The following is a 17,046-nucleotide window of genomic DNA, read 5'->3' as shown; positions in this document are numbered from 1 at the left end:
GGCCACCGTGGTGGAATTGTCCGAGAGAACGCGTACCGCTTTGCAGCGGAGTAGTGGGAGAAAGACCTTGAGAGCCAGGCGCACCGCACGGGCTTCCAGACGATTGATGTGCTAATGGGACTGGACTGGGGACCAGTATCCTTGCGTCGTTTGGGATTGACAGACCGCTCCCCACCCGGAGAGACTGGCATCCGTCGTGACTATGACCCAAAAGTAAGGGCATCCCCTTCAGGAGATGTGCCAGCGACAGCCACCATTGTATGTCTGCAATCGTAGGGTCGGAGAGAGGAAGGCTCTCCTGGAACTGCTCGGACACTGGCTGCCAGCGGGATAACAATGCTTTCTGTAATGAACGCATATGCGCAAAAGCCCAGGGGACCAGGTCGATAGTGGAGGCCATGGTTCCCAGAACCTGCAGGTAATCCCACGCCGTGGGAAGCGGCAGAGAAATAAAGTTGCTCACTTGATCGATGAGCTTGAGCGCCCGAGCGTTCGGGAGAAATACTTTTCCAACTCTGGTATCGAAGCGAGCTCCCAGGAATTCCAGGACCTGGGAGGGCTGGAGATTGCTTATCCAGCCGAGTGAAGTGAGGAGAGGAAGGACCCTGTCAACTGCTAGACTGTAGAGAGCGGATGACTTGGCCCGCACGAGCCAATCGTCCAGAAAAGGGTGGACTAGGATACCTTCTTGGCGAAGTGCGGCCGCCACTACCACCATGACCTTGGTAAAAGTGCGGGGAGCGGTGGCGAGGCCGAAGGGTAGAGCCCGGAACTGGAAGTGTTGGTCTAGGATGTTGAATTGGAGATACTTCTGACGCTTGCGTCGAATTGGTATGTGAAGATAAGCCTCCATCAAGTCGAGGGAGGCTAGATATTTGCCTGGACGAACTGCCACTACCACCGCCCTCAGGGTCTCCATTCGGAAATGGGGTACCGAGAGCACGGTTGACTCGTTTGAGGTCCAGGATTGGACGAAAGGAATTGTCTTTCTTGGGCACGACGAAGTAAATGGAATACTGGCCAGCGCCTTGTTCCTCCACTGGCACCGGGACTATCGCCCCAAGGTCCTGGAGCCTGGCTAGGGTTGGACAGACCGCAGGCCGTTTCAGCCGGCCGCAAGGAGAGACGAGATGAAGATCCGGTAGGTCCCAGGCAAATTCCAACACGTAACCGTTTTCTATCACCTCGAGGACCCACTGATCGGACGTGATTTTGGCCCATTCCTCGCAAAACAGAGAAAGACGCCCACCTAAGTTTCGTGTGGAGGAATGGACCGGCCGGATCTCATTGGGGAGCGGACTTGGCGGCCGGGTGTTGCTGACTACCATCTCGGAAGGCATGACAGCCCCGAAAGGAATGAGACCATGACTGAGACCTGGAGGTAGCTCCTCTTGGGAAAGAACCTCGCGCCCTGTTGTACAGGCGTTGTCCCCGAAAGCGGGTACGTGTCGGGAAAAAAGATTTAGATTGCTTAGGGCGATCTTCCGGGAGCTTATGGACCTTTCGTTTTCGCCCAAGGATTTAATAAGCTGCTCTAGGTCCTCCCCAAAAAGCAACTTGCCTGTAAAAGAGAGAGTGCCCAGCTGAGCCTTGGAGGAAGAGTCCACGGACCAGTTGCGCAGCCAGAGGAGACGTCTGGCCGACACTGCGGAAACCATTGCCTTGGCCTGTACGTGAAGCAAGTCATACAGGGCATCCGCGCCGTATGCGATGGCGCCTTCTAAACGCTCCGCCTGCTCTGCAGGCGGGAGGTTCTGGGTGCTGAATAATTGCTGTACCCACCTAAGACTTGCCCACTGCATGAGACTGCTGCAGATAGTTGCCCGGACCCCTAAGGCTAAGACCTCAAAGATCCGCTTAAGAAAAAATTTGAGCTTGTAGTCCTGAACATCCCTCAAAGCTGTGGCGCCCACTACTACTGGGATCGTGGTATGCTTGGTAACCGCAGAGATGGAAGAGTCTACTTTGGGAATCTTCGGCATGTCCAGGCAATCTTCGGGGAGCGGGTAGAGCTTATCCATAGCTCTCCCGACTCGCTCAGGAGCTTCCCATTCCCGTAAGAGAAGTAACTTATGCATGGGATGGAAGGGAAACGTGCGTGGAAGCGCCCTAAGTCCTGCCAGGACTGGATCCGCGTTTGCCAGCACTGCAGCCGTTACCATATCCTCCGAGGGAGCATCAATCCCCAATTCCTGAAGGGAATGAGGGGCTGCAGCTCCTCCCGCTGAAATAAACAGAGGACTCGGGGATCATCGCCCTCAAAGGGGGGGGGGGTGCAGGTGTAGAAAAATCCTCATCAGGATCTTGTAGGGGGTTCGCAGGAGGTTGCGGCGGATCCGGGGGAAGGGGGTCCCCCAGGACCACCCGCACATGGACGGAGCCTTGCGCATCCGGTACCGCGGGGGGTAGCGAAGCGGGCATGCGAGAAATCTTTGGGGGAGGGGGACATAGGAGGAGGTCCTCATCCTCCTGCAGGCTAGCCAAATATGATTTGTGCAAAAGAAGCACAAATTCAGAGGAAAATCAGGCCAGAGAAGATTTTTCCCGCAGGGGGAGGGGGGGAGGAGAAGGGGGGTCCGGGACATCCCCATGAGAGCGTACTGGGCTTAAATCGGGGGGTAAAACCTGCAAATCCGGCTCCTCTGCCCCCTGTAATGCTGAATCGGCATCAGCAGTAATTCCCAAGATGGCCGCCGTTCCTGCGGTTCGCCGGGTCGGGAACGGCCTGGCCATGCGTCAGGGAGCGTGCCCCCGGGCTGAAGTCTTCGGCACTGCCGAGGAGGGGCCCTCCCCACCCAGCAAGCAGCCGGAACACAAACCATCACGGGAGACCAGCTCTCCACAAGCTAAACATAGATTAGAATGCGGCATTCAAAGGTAAGTACAGTCGTGAGTGAAGAGAAAAAATAGCTGAGCAAGAAGCCCCCGTCGAGAAGTGCAGGCGATTGAACCCTGCACTCTCCCACTACTGCACAGACAACACATGTCAAAACCCTGCTGCCTCTCTGAACATCACCAAATTAATATAGATGGGCTGCTTTTTTTTTTTTTTTTTGGTTTTGGATAACGGGAATAAAAACTCCCTGAGAGGGCACCCGAGGAATAAACTTCTCGGGGCAAGGCAGAGGGTGAAGGGGGAGTGACTGGCACCACCAGTATCGCCCCAAGATCGAGAGGTCACCGGGAAGGGAGCCTAGGCTGAACAATTCAAGGGGCAAGCCCCCCTAGGCACCCCAAGAGCGAGGGAGACAGGGCTGTCTCCCTAACACAGCACCTACAGGGTAAGGGCAAACTAACAGGGAACTACAGGGTGAGCTGTTGCATCTGCTGGAGACAAACACTAAAGGGCTGCAGGGTAGGCTCTGTCCTGATATAGGATACCCTTTCAGTTTTGGTCTGTCTCCATCTGCTGGACTGGAGGCTCAACTGATCCGGGTACGTACAGGGAATGTACCAGCAGACTTTGTAACTATGTGGGCAGATATAAAAATCATCCCATTAAGAGACACCAAACTATGCTATGAAATAACTTTCTTCCCATATATTTTGGTCTCAAGCTCTTTGGCAATTTTAAATAACCAGTATTCAGTGTGTGATGGCCAGTCCACCATCACAGAAGGTTTCTCCTTGTATTATGTTTGTAGTAATGCAGTTGCAAATATTAGGGTAAAGCTAGTCACTATAGGGCTTGGTATCACAAAAAAAAGGCAATATAAATGGAGGTGTGAGTGGGCGGGAAGGTTGTAAATATGATGGGATTGTTTGAGCAGCTCAAGATTTTGATCAGTCTCAATTATTCCTCTTCAACTCATGTAAACTTGTAAAATATTAAATGCAGTACAATTAACCTAAGGAGTTACTTACGTTTGAGGGTTAAACATATTAGAAAGTTGGAAGCACTGGGTTGCAAGAGGTTGTGAAGATGAAGATGAAGTGGTGGCAGTAGCAGTGGCAGTGGCGGAGGCAGCAGCTGCAGCAGCAGCAGAGACAGATGCAGCAGCAGCAGCAGCTGCAGCTGCAGCCAGTACTGGATTTCAAGAGAGACAAAATAAAAAAGTTAGATATCCAATGTGCAGGCTTCCATAAGATTAGAACATCCTCTACAAAAACATTTCTCTCTACATATATAAGCTACACTTACATAGGCAATTTTAAGATCTACATACTTCAATCCAATTCCTGGCTCCAACCTAAAATAGAGTCATTCATGAATGTAGTCCTAGTATTTCTAAACACACACACACACACACACACAAACACACACACAAACATGATGGCAGAAAGACCAAATGGCCTATCTAGTCTGCTCATCCACACAACTGCTCAGTTCACAGATTCTTACTACTCTCTCAAAAATCCCGTGTTTGTCCCATAAATTCTTGAATTCAGATACTGTCCGTGTCTCCACTACCTCCACTGGGTGGCTGTTTCATGCATCTACCATCCTTTCTATAAAGAAATATTTCCTTAGATTGCTCTTCAGACTGGCTCCTGTTACCCTCTTTCCATGACAGCCTCATTTCAGAGTCTAGTTGCTGCTGAAAGAGACCTATCCTCTGTGCAATAATACCTCTGAGGTATTTAAGTGTGTCTATCATATGTCCCCATCCTGCTTTTCCTCTAAGATATCCGTTTGGATCTTTAAGTCTGTCTCCATATCCTTTTACAACGAAGATCACTGACCATTTTAGTAGTCATCTGCTGGACAGACCCTATCCTGTTTACATCCTTTTGAAAAGTGTGGTCTACAGAATCGTACATAGTATTTCAAACGAGTGTCACCAGGGACTTCTACAGTGGTAATAGTGTCTCCTTTTTCTGCTGACCATTCTTCTCCCTTTGTACCCAAGCATCCTTCTGGTTTTTGTTGTCGCTTTATCTACCTGTTTGGCCACCTTGAGATTATCACCCCCAGATTTCGTTCTTGTTTCATGTACTGAAGAATTTCATCCTTTAGACAAGAGGCAATCAAACCAGTCCTGTGCCCCCCCCCCCCCCCCCAGCTAGTCGGGTTTTCAGGGTATCTCTAATGAATATGCATGAGAAATATTTGCATACAGTTTGAGCACATCTGCTCTAGAATGTACCAATCCCTTTGGTTATTGCAGTTCAAAAGCATGACACTGCATTTATTTGCATTAAATCTTAGCTGCCAGACTATAGACCAGGTATGGCCAACTCCAGTCCTTGAGAGCCACAAACAGGCCAGATTTTCAGGATATCCACAATGAATATGCATAAGATAAGATTTGCATACAATGGAGGCAGTGCATGCAAATCTATAAGAAAATTGGTTCTTACCTGCTAGTTTTCGTTCCTGTACCACTATGGATCAGTCCAGACTGTGGGTTATGCCTTCCTTCCATTAAAAGCAAACACAATCCATGTGCCTATATGTAAAAAATCACCGAAGCTAATGATTTCCGAATTATCCCTAACAACTGAAAAGCAGGTTGTTAATACAAACAAAAAACACACTTTGAAATGTCTGTATGCCAATGTCAGAAGTCTAAGAAATAAGATGGGAGAGTTGGAGTGTATAGCAGCAAATGATGAGATTGACATAATTGGCATCCCGGAGACTTGGTGGAAGGAGGATAACCAATGGGACAGTGCTATATCAGGGTACAAATTATATCGCAATGATAGGGAGGATCAACTTGGTGGGGGTGTGGCACTATGTCTGGAAGGGTATAGAGTCCAACAGGATAAAGATCATACAAGAGACTAAATGCTCAGTAGAATCTATATGGGTAGAAATCCCATGTGTGTTGGGTAAGAGTATAATGATAGGAGTATACTACCGTCCACCTGGACAAAATGGTCAGACAGATTATGAAATGCTTAGAGAAATCAGGGAAGCTAACCAATTTGGCAGTGCAATAATAATGACAGATTTCAATTACCCCAATATTGACTGGGTAAATGTAACATCAGGACTTGCTAGAGACAAAGTTCCTGGATGTAATAAATGACTGTTTCATGGAGCAATTGGTTCAGGAACCAAAAAGAGGGAGACATTTTAGATTTAATTCTTAGTGGAACACAGGATTTGGTGAGAGGTAATGGTGGTGGGGCCACTTGGCAGCAGTGATCATAACATGATCAAATTTAAACTAATAACTGGAAGGGGGACAATAAGTAAATCTGCAGCTCTAACACTAAACTTTCAAAAGGGAAACTTTGATAAAATGAGGAAAATAGTTAGAAAAAAACAGAAAGGTGCAGCTGCAAAGTTAAAAGTGTTCAACAGGCATGGACATTGTTTAAAAATACAATCTTAGAGGCGCAGTCCAGATGTATTCCACACATTAAGAAAGGTGGAAGGAAGGCAAAACGATTACAGTCATGGTTAAATGGTGAGGTGAAAGAGGCTATTTTAGCCAAAAAAACATCCTTCAAAAATTGGAAGCAGGATCCACCTGAAGAAAATAAGATAAAACATAAGCATTGTCAAGTTAAGTGTAAAACATTGATAAGACAGGCGAAGAGAGAATTTGAATTGAAGTTGGCCATAGAGGCAAAAACTCATAATAAAAACTTTTAAAAATATATCCGAAGCAAGAAACCTGTGAAGGATTCAGTTGGACCATTAGATGACAGAGCGGTTAAAGGGGCTCTTAGGGAAGATAAGGCCATTGCAGAAAGACTAAATGAATTCTTTGCCTCCGTGTTTACTAATGAGGATGTTGGGGAGATACCAGTTCCGGAGATGGTTTTATGGGGTGATAAGTCAGACGAGCTGAACGAAATCACTGTGAACCTGGAAGATGTAGTAGGCCAGATCGACAAACTAAAGAATAGCAAATCACCTGGACTGGATGGTACTGGGTCCTAGGGTACTGAAGGAACTAAAAAATGAAATTTCTGATCTATTAGTTAAAATTTGTAACCTATCATTAAAATCATCCATTGTACCTGAAGACAGGAGGGTGGCCAATGTAACCCCAATATTTAAAAAAGGCTCCAGGGGCGATCCAGGTAACTATAGACCAGTGAGCCTGACTTCAGTGCCCGGAAAAAGAGTGGAAACTATTCTCAAGATCAAAATTGTAGAGCATATAGAAAGACATGGTTTAATGGAACACAGTCAACATGTATTTACCCAAGGGAAGTCTTGCCTAACAAATCTGCTTCATTGTTTTGAAGGGGTTAATAAACATGTGGATAAAGGTGAACTGGTAGATATAGTGTATTTGGATTTTCAGAAGGCGTTTGACAAAGTCCCTCATGAGAGGCTTCTAAGAAAACTAAAAAGTCATGGGATAGGAGGCGATGTCCTTTCGTGGATTACAAACTGGTTAAAAGACAGGAAACAGAGAGTAGGATTAAATGGTCAATTTTCTCAGTGGAAAAGGCTAAACAGTGGAGTGCCTCAGGGATCTGTACTTGGACCGGTGCTTTTCAATATATTTATAAATGATCTGGAAAGGAATATGACGAGTGAGGTTATCAAATTTGCGGATGATACAAAATTATTCAGAGTAATTAAATCACAAGCGGATTGTGATACATTACAGGAAGACCTTGCAAGACTGGAAGATTGGGCATCCATATAGCAGATGAAATTTAATGTTGACAAGTGCAAGGTGTTGCATATAGGGAAAAATAACCCTTGCTGTAGTTACACGATGTTAGGTTCCATATTAGGAGCTACCACCCAGGAAAAAGATCTAGGCATCATAGTGAATAATACTTTAAAATCGGCTTAGTGTGCTGCAGCCGTCAAAAAAGCAAACAGAATGTTAGAAATTATTAGGAAGAGAATGGTTAATAAAACGGAAAGTGTCATAATGCCTCTATATTGCTCCATGGTGAGACCGCACCTGGAATCCTGTGTACAATTCTGGTCGCCGCATCTCAAAAAAGATACAGTTGCGATGGAGAAGGTACAAAGAAGGGCAACCAAAATGATAAAGGGGATGGAACAACTCCCCTTTGAGGAAAGGCTGAAGATGTTAGGGCTGTTCAGCTTAGAGAAGAGACGGCTGAGGGGGGATATGATAGAGGTCTTTAAGATCATGAGAGGTCTTGAACGCGTAGATGTGAATTGGTTATTTACACTTTTGAATAATAGAAGGACTAGGGGGCAATTCCATGAAGTTAGCAAGTAGCACATTTAAGACTAATCGTAGAAAATTATTTTTCACTCAACGCACAATAAAGCTCTGGAATTTGTTGCCAGAGGATGTGGTTAGTGCAGTTAGTGTAGCTGGGTTCAAAAAAGATTTGGATAAGTTCTTGGAGGAGAAGTCCATTAATGGCTATTAATCAAATTTCCTTAGGGAATAGCCACTGCTATTAATTGCATCAGTAGCATGGGATCTTCTTAGTGTTTGGGTAATTGCCAAGTTCTTGTGGCCTGGTTTGGCCTCTGTTGGAAACAGGATGCTGGGCTTGATGGACCCTTGGTCTGACCCAGCATGGCAATTTCTTATGTTCTTATGTTCTTCCAGCCGATGGAGAGAGAAAAACTTCAAAGGCACCCTTAGTTAACATGGTGTGCCCACTGCATCCCTTCAGTCTTAAGAATATCCAAGCAGAACAGTAAAAAAAAATATTAACCATAACAAATCAAGCAATAACTGTAATAAAGTTAACTTTGTGAACAAGCAACCTGTAGCTTTCTGCAATAAAATTGACAATCAGCATGGACTCGTGGAAAAACTCTTTTCTGGGTGGGCGTCTGGACTGATCCGTGGTACTACAGGAATGAACATTAACAGGTAAGAACCAATTTTCTTTTCCCTGTATGTCCCTGGATCAGTCCAGACTGTGGGATGTACCAAAGCTTTCCTAAACAGGGTGGGACGATGAGAATCCTGCGCGAAGAACCCCACTGCCAAAATTACAGACATCTGGAGCTTGAACATCCAAGCGGTAGTGACGAGCAAATGTATGGAGCATCTTCCAAGTAGCCGCTCTACATATTTCTTGTGGCGATACCAGCTGGCATTCGGCCCATGAAGCCACTTGTGAACGAATGGAATGGGCCTTCAACCCCTCGGGGATAGGTCTACCTTTGCAAATGTAAGTGGAAACTTTCAACCATCGTGCAATCGTTGGGGTTTAGAAGCTTTCGGACCCTTTTTAGGTCCGCTCCACAAAACAAACAGATGATCTGAATATCTGAAAGGATTAGTGATTTCCAAATAACGTAAAAGAGCTCATCAAATATCCAGACGCCGTAGCTCTCTCGTGTGCGGCTCATCACAGGACAAACTGGAAAAGGCGTGGAGTTCTACTGACTGACTTAAATGAAAACTTGAAACCACCTTTGGTAAAAAGGAAGGAACTGTGCGAAGTGACACTCCCAATTCAGAGATTCTCAAAAAAGGCTCCCTACAAGATAGAGCTTGTAGTTCAGAGATCCTGCGAGCGGAGCATATGGCTACTTAGAACACCGTTTTCAAAGAGAGATCCTTCAAAGTTGCCTTTTTTTAAGAGGTTCAAACGGGGTATCACACAAGATTTGAAGGAACAAATTAAGGTTCCAGGAGGGACATACTGGATGGATGGACAGGAGGATTCAAATGTCTCACTCCCCTGAGAAATCTAACCACATCTGGATGTGATGCTAAGGAGATACCTACCAGAGAACCTAAAGCCGCCACTTGTACCCGGAGGGAATTAAAGGACAAACCTTTCGCTAAGCCGGCCTGCAAATATGCCAAAATATGAGCCACCGAAGACTGTTTGGGGAGAATGCCTTGGCCACGACACGTCTCAAAAACTCGCCACACCCTGACATAGGAGAGTAAGGTAGAGGTTTTTTGGGCTAGCAACAAAGTAGAAATTACTTCTTTTGAATACCCTTTCTTCCTTAATCTCCTTCTTTCAAAAGCCAAGCCGCTAGACAAAAGCGATCTCCCTGGTAGAAAAATATAGGGCCCTGACGAAGCAGGTTGGGAAGGTGACCGAGCCTCAGGGGCCCGTCCACCGCAAGATTGACTAGATCCGTGAACCATGGACGTCAGGGCCACTCTGGAGCAACTAGGATTACGGTTCCTGGGTGAACTTCTATCCTGCGTAGAACTTTGCCCACCAGAGGCACGGTGGAAACACATACAGGAGAACCGAGGCGGGCTATGGGAGAACCAAGCATCGATCCCTTCTGCGGCTGAAAAAGCGAGGAGCCTTGGCATTGTCTTTCGTCGCCATCAAGTCAATGTGGCAAGATGAGATCCATTGCTAGGTCTAGAAAGTTCCCACTCCACTGGATCTATTCATCTTTGACTGAGAAAGTCCGCCTGAATGTTGTCGGATCTGGCGATGTGAGATGCTGACAGTAGAGCAAGATGTTTTTCCCCCCAAATCATGAGCTGTTCCGCCTCTTCGGCCACGGCTTGACTTTTGGTTCCTCCTTGACGGCTGATGTAGGCCACCGTTGTCGCATTGTCAGAGAGGACTCTGACCGCTCGACTGTGCAACAACAGTAGGAAGTGCTGCAAAGCTAACCGAACCGTCTTGATCGACGATTGATCGACCAGCTGGACTCTTCCGTGGACAAGCTCCCCTGGACTGAGCAGGATTGAAACCCGCTCCACAACCAGAGAGGCTGGCATCTGTGGTCACCATGATCCAATCCGGGACCTCGAGGTCTACTCTGCGAGTCAGGTTGTTGGGGCAAAGCCACCATCCAAGACTGGAAAGGCGTGATCTGTGAGTGGCAGAGGGAACTGGAAGTCCTCCGATTTGGCATCCCAACGGGAAAGTAATGCTCATTGTAACGGTCTCATATGAGCAAAAGCCCAGGGGACCAACTCCAAGGTGGATGCCATGGAGCTGAGGACCTGTAGATAGTCCCAGGTTTTGGGGAGTGGCAGCGATAACAAGCAACAAACTTGTTCCTGCAGCTTGGTCACTTGGTCCGGCGGGAGAAATACTTTTCCGAGTCTGGTATCGAACCATGCTCCTAGGAAGTCCATCGTCCGTGACTAGGCCACAAGAACCTGGCAATTACCCAAACACTAAGAAGATCCCATGCCACTGATAGGGAATAGCCACTGCTATTAATTTTAAGTAAATTTGATTAATAGCATTTAATAGACTTCTCCTCCAAGAACTTATCCAAACCATTTTTGAACCCAGCTACACTAACTGCACTAACCACATCCTCTGACAACAAATTCCGGAGCTTTATTGTGCGTTGAGTGCGGAGCCACAGGAGCCGTCGCGTCAATACAGCGGACAATGATACAAGAGGAAGTCCGCAGGAGATCATAGACAGCATCTGCTCCATAAGCCACTGCTGCTTCCAAGCGCTCAGCCTGCTCAGCCTTTCCTGGGTGGCAGTTCTCTGGAAGTTAATAATTGTTGGACCCAGCGGAGGCTCGCCTGCAGCATATAGCTACTGCACACTGCCTCTCGGATTCCCAAAGCTGAAACTTCGAAGATCCGTTTGAGGAGCACCTTAGCTTTCTATCCTGTAGATTCTTGAGGGCCACCGCCCCTGCGACAGGAATAGCTGTTCGCTTTGTTACCGCCGATACTGATGCATCCACCTTAGGGGACTTCAAGAGCTCCGGAGAATCGTCAAGCAGGGGGATAAAGCTTATCCATAACCCTGCCCACTCAAACCGGCATCTGGCATGTCCCACTCCCAGGTCATCAGCTGTTGCAGCATGGGATGAAACGGAAAGGCCTTGGCTGGGGCTCGCAGGCCCGCTAAAACCGGGTCCAAGGAATCCTGCGGAAGAGTATCCTGAGGGATATCCACCCCAAGTTCAGATAAAACAGAGGGAATTAGCGGCTCTAACTCTTCCCTGTGGAATAAGCGGACCAGCTTAGGGTCTTCACCATCGAGAGGGGACTGCTTTACTAGGTCCTCCTCTGCCCCCGAAGGAGGCAAGGGTGGAGTCAGTGCGTCTGCTGCACCTCTGTCCATGTCACTGAAGGGACAGATGCGCCTGCCACGGACGAGCCCCGCAATTTGGCGACCCGCAGAGACGCTGGAGCTTCTGTACGTTTGGCAAGCTTAATGTAGAGATTACTTACCTGATAATCTCCTTTTCCTTAGTGTATGCAGATGGACTCAAAACAAGAGGGTAAAGTGTGCTCGTGCTAGCAGTTGGAGATGGATATGACGTCAGCACGGGTACATCTACCCCCACAGGAAGTGTAGCAATTCAGTAATCTTCCTTGCAAAAGCTTTATGGATATATGTGTGACTGACCGATCGATTAAATGAATAGGATTACCCTGACCAATTGATGGTAGCTGGAGACCGCCACAGTGTTCTCAACCGGAAGGCGTCGACACCCGGCAGGGTGGATGCCCTATATAAGAAAACATGGCTTACCGTGAGTCGGCGAATCCCCATGTATACCGGCAGCCGGGCGGGATGCTGAGTCAATCTGCATACACTAAGGAAAAGGAGATTATCAGGTAAGTAATCTCTACATTTCCTAGCGTGTAGCAGATGGACTCAAAACAAGTGGGATGTACAAAAGCTACTCCCGGACTGGGCGGGAGGCTGCCCGAGGTCCGTTTAGGATTGCCCTCGCAAATGCTGTGTCCTCCCTGGCCTGGACGTCCAGACGGTAGAATCTGGAGAAGGTATGGAGGGAGGACCACGTCGCCGCTTTACATATCTCTGCCGGTGACAGCATCCTAGTTTCTGCCCAAGAGGCCAATTGTGCTCTGGTAGAATGAGCCTTGACCTGTAGAGGTGGTGGTTTTCCTGCCTCTATGTAGGCCGCCTTGATAACTTCTTTGATCCAGCGGGCGATGGTTGGCCGTGAGGCCGCTTCCCCTTGCTTCTTCCCGCTGTGAAGGACGAACAGGTGGTCCCGTCTTCCGTACTGCTTCTGACATTTCCAAGTATCTGGACAGCAACCTGCCAATGTCGAGATGGCGCAGTATTCGACCTTCTTCCGATTTCTTCAAACCTTCCGTGCTTGGCAAGGATATGGTTTGGTTGAGGTGAAATTGTGAGACTGCTTTGGGTAAGAAGGAAGGAACCGTGTGAAGATGGATAGCCTCTGGAGTGATTCTGAGAAAAGGATCACGGCAGGACAGTGCTTGTAGCTCTGAGATGCGGCGTGCTGAACACACAGCCAGCAAGAACACCATCTTCAAGGTTAACAACCGGAGAGACAGGCCTCGAAGGGGCCTGAAGGCAGGTCCCGCTAGAAATTCCAACACTAGGTTGAGGTTCCACAGGGGCACTGGCCACTTCAGTGGCGGGCGAATGTGTTTGACTCCTTTCAGGAAACGTGAGACGTCTGGGTGTTTAGCAATGGTATTGCCGTCACTCCTGGGACCGTAGCAAGACAGCGTTGCTACCTGAACCTTGATGGAATTGAGGGACAGACCCTTCTGAAGTCCATCTTGTAGGAAATCCAAAATGATAGGAATCTTAGCGGCATGTGAATTGGTGCTGTGAGAGTCTCACCAGACTTCAAAATCTCTCCAGATCCTGATATATGTCAGTGATGTGGAGAACTTGCGTGCTCGGAGTGTATCTATTACCGGCTCCGAGTATCCTCTTTTCTTCAGTCTAGCCCTCTCAATGGCCAGGCCGTAAGAGAGAATTGAGCTGGATCCTCATGGAGGATGGGACCTTGCCGCAGCAGGTCCCTGTATGGAGGCAGAGGTAGAGGATTCCCTGCCAGCAGTCTTCTCATGTCTGCGTAACAGGGTCTTCTTGGCCAGTCCGGGGCAACTAGAAGAACTAGGCCTCTGTGTCGCTGAATCTTGTGTATAATGGCGCCCAGCAGGGGCCACGGAGGAAAGGCATATAGCAGGATCTCCTGAGGCCATGGCTGTACCAGGGCATCGATCCCCTGGGATAGAGGATCCCGCCTGCGGCTGAAATATCTGGGTACTTGAGCGTTGGACCTGTCCGCTAGTAGGTCCATGCCCGGTGTCCCCTACTGATCCACAATTATCTGGAAAGCTGTGGGCGACAGCTGCCACTCCCTCGGGTTTAGGCTTTCTCTGCTGAGGAAGTCTGCCGTGGTGTTGTCCTTCCCGGCAATGTGGACGGCGGAGATGTCCTGGAGATTTGCTTCCGCCCAAATCATCAGGGGAGTTATTTCTAGGGACACCTGTTGGCTTCTGGTTCCGCCCTGTCGGTTGATGTATGCCACTGTGGTGGCGTTGTCCGACATCACTCTGACCGCTCTGTGGGCAAATCGCAGGCATGCGAGCCTGACTGCCCTTGCTTCTAGTCGGTTGATGTTCCACCTCGACTCTTGGGCGGAGTTCTTCGCAGTGTGCTCCCCATCCGTTCAGGCTGGCATCTGTAGTGAGCAGGGTCCAGCTTGGGGAGGACATTCTTGACCCCCGGCTCATGTGGCCGGGCTGCAACCACAACGTAGCTGCTTCCGCACTCTGGCTGGTAGAGGTAGGGGTACGGTGTAGTTCTGTAATCGTGGGCTCCACAGAGATAGGAGGGCGCGTTGCAATGGTCTCATATGAGCCCGCGCCCATGGTACCACCTCCAGAGTGGATGCCATGAGGCCGAGGACCTGTAGGTAATCCCGAGCTGTGGGCCAGATGGCGCTCAGCAGGGCCTGCAGATGATTCCGGAGTTTTGATTTCCTCTTGGAGGTCAGGCTGACCTTGTCTTCCTGGGTGTCGAATTGAACTCCTAGGTATTCCAGCGACTGGGACGGCTGTAGGGAACTCTTGTTTATGTTGACTACCCATCCTAGGCTTTCCGGAAGAGCTATAACTCTGTTGGTTGCCCGGTGGCTCTCCTCCGGTGACGTTGCCCTGATCAGCCAATCGTCCAGGTAGGGATGGACGAGAATTCCTTCCTTCCTGAGTGCCGCCGCCACTACTACTATGACCTTGGTAAAGATACGCGGCGCGGTGGCTAACCCGAAGGGTAAAGCTCGGAACTGGAAGTGCTGATTCAGGACTTTGAAGCGTAAATAGCGCTGGTGATCCCGATGGATTGGGATATGCAAATAGGCTTCTGACAGATCTAGGGAGGTGAGAAACTCCCCTGGCTGTACTGCATTCTTGACAGACCGTAGAGTTTCCATGCGAAAGCTGGGGACCCGTAGGTGTCTGTTGACTGACTTGAGGTCCAGGACGGGCCTGAAAGTGCCCTCCTTTTTGGGTACAATGAAGTAAATGGAATAATGCCCAGAATTTATCTCCCCTGCAGGCACTGGGATTATGGCTTTTAGGGCCAGGAGCCTCTATAAGGTAACTTCTAGTGCCGCCTTCTTGAGAGGTGAACCAGGAGATTCCACAAACTTGTCCGGCAGGAGCCGAAGAAAATCCAGGTAATACCCTTCTCGGATGATGGCGAGGACCCACTGGTCTGAGGTAATCTCGACCCACCTGCGGTAGAAGAGGGTTAGCCTGCCCCCTATGGCTGCTACCCCCGGATGGGTCGGCTGATTGTCATTGTGGTGTACTGCCGGGGCCAGAACCCGAGCTGGTTCTCCTCTTGTTGTGCTTAGTCTGAAAGGGCTGGTTCCTGGCCTGAGAACGAGACGCTTGGTAGCGAGCCCTGTAAGGGTTGAAGCGCTGAGAGTTTCTACCTCTGGATGGTCTAGAGAAAGATCGCTGGCTCCTCCTCGACCTGTCTTCTGGTAGACGGGGTAATGGAGAGGCACCCCATTTATTAGCCAGTTTCTCGAGATCGCTGTCGAACAGTAGGGATCCCTTAAAGGGCATTCTTGTGAGGTGTGTCTTGGAGGAAGAGTCGGCCGCCCAATTACGTAGCCAGAGCTGTCTCCTGGCTGCCACTGAGGATGACACTCCCTTGGCTGCCGTACGGACTAGGTCGGAGGCTGCGTCAGTAAGGAACGCGAGAGCTGATTCTATGTCTTCTCCCGGGGTGTTGTTTCTAGCTTGTGATAAATAGGAACGCTGTCACCACAGTGCAGCAGGTCGCGATTCGTAGGGACATGGCTGCCACCTCAAAGGCTTGCTTTAGAATGGTGTCCATGCGCCGGTCATGTGTATCCTTGAGGGCCGCTCCCCCCTCAACCGGAATGGTGGTGCGCTTCACAATTGCGTTAACTATGGCGTCTACCTTGGGGCACGCCAGCAGCTCCTTGGACGCTGGGTCCAGAGGGTACATGCCTGACAAGGCCCGACCCCTTTTGAATGAGGCCTCCGGCGCGTTCCATTCCAGATCAATTAGCTGCTGTGCTGCTTGTAGGAGGGGAAAATGGTGAGCCGTTTGACGCAGGCCCTCTAGCAGGGGGTTCATTCTAGGTTCCCCTGGGGTGTCCTGGCCCGGAATAGCCAGTTCTGATAGGCATTGTGAGACCAGGCCTGGAAGATCCTCTTTCCGAAAGAAGCGTCTCATGGTCCGATATGGCTCTATCTCAGAGGGGAGTTCTCCTTCCTTGGGGGGTTCCTCATCTTCCTCGGAGCAATCCGACTCCCCATAAGTAGGGCTTTCGGGTGGCGAGTGGCCGTGCCTAGGTCTTGAGGGTCCAGGGGCCGGCTCATCCGGAACGGAAAAGCCCCTTTGAGGAGCAGGCCGCATCTGGACAAAGGCGTGAATCCCCTTGAATAAGTCCACCCAGGAAAGCGAAGCCGGATCTGGCCATAGGGGCACCAGGTCTCTCGGGTTCCCTGGCTGCTCCCCGCGGCCCGCTAAGTCCGGAGTGTTCCCTGAGAAACTGGCAAGTACGCTAGGCTGGGACCGGTCCTGGCCTGGAACTCCCATGGCCTTCTCACATTGGGCACATAGGGAATCTGCTTCCTCGCTCTGTGTGGCCCTGAGGTTGCATGCTGAGCAGAGGCTTAGGGCTCTGATGCCTGATTCTGGAGGCGCCGGCTCTGCAGCCGTATGGGCTCTCTTATGCTCCATTTCGCCTGTTATTTCCTCCCAGCCGGAGTATGCGCCTTGTAATATGTGTCGCCTACTAATATGCGCCTACCAATGTGCGCTAAGGAATGCGCGCTTATCAGCCTGCGCTTAGCAGCATGCGCCTAGGAACGGGCGTCTTATGAACAGGCGCCCATGAACATGCGCCTACCCACAGGCGTCTTATGAAAGGGCGCCCATGAATGCGCGCCTATCCGCGTGCGCTCAGCAACGTGCGCCCATCCGCGTGCGCTCAGCAA

The 17,046-nt window shown here is 49.5% G+C and overlaps 1 protein-coding gene across 12 annotated transcripts in view; it reads right to left on the bottom strand.

Moving 5' to 3' along the window:
• The window catches only part of RBM39 (RNA binding motif protein 39), a 267,063-nt gene that overhangs the window by 29,894 nt on the left and 220,123 nt on the right, over positions 1-17,046 (bottom strand). For all 12 annotated transcript variants that reach the window (XR_003858117.1, XM_029611511.1, XM_029611510.1 and 9 more), the window contains one exon: positions 3,865-4,027. Coding sequence is in view for 11 of the 12 variants with exons in the window: in XM_029611511.1 (XP_029467371.1) it covers positions 3,865-4,027 (163 nt within the window). In the remaining variant the exon portion in view is untranslated. The remainder of the gene's footprint in view (positions 1-3,864; positions 4,028-17,046) is intronic.

Source organism: Rhinatrema bivittatum, chromosome 8 (assembly GCF_901001135.1).
Source record: "Rhinatrema bivittatum chromosome 8, aRhiBiv1.1, whole genome shotgun sequence".
Classification (NCBI taxonomy): domain Eukaryota; kingdom Metazoa; phylum Chordata; class Amphibia; order Gymnophiona; family Rhinatrematidae; genus Rhinatrema; species Rhinatrema bivittatum.
Note: the sequence above shows the minus strand (reverse complement) of the source record. Positions and strands in the feature narration are given on the sequence as shown.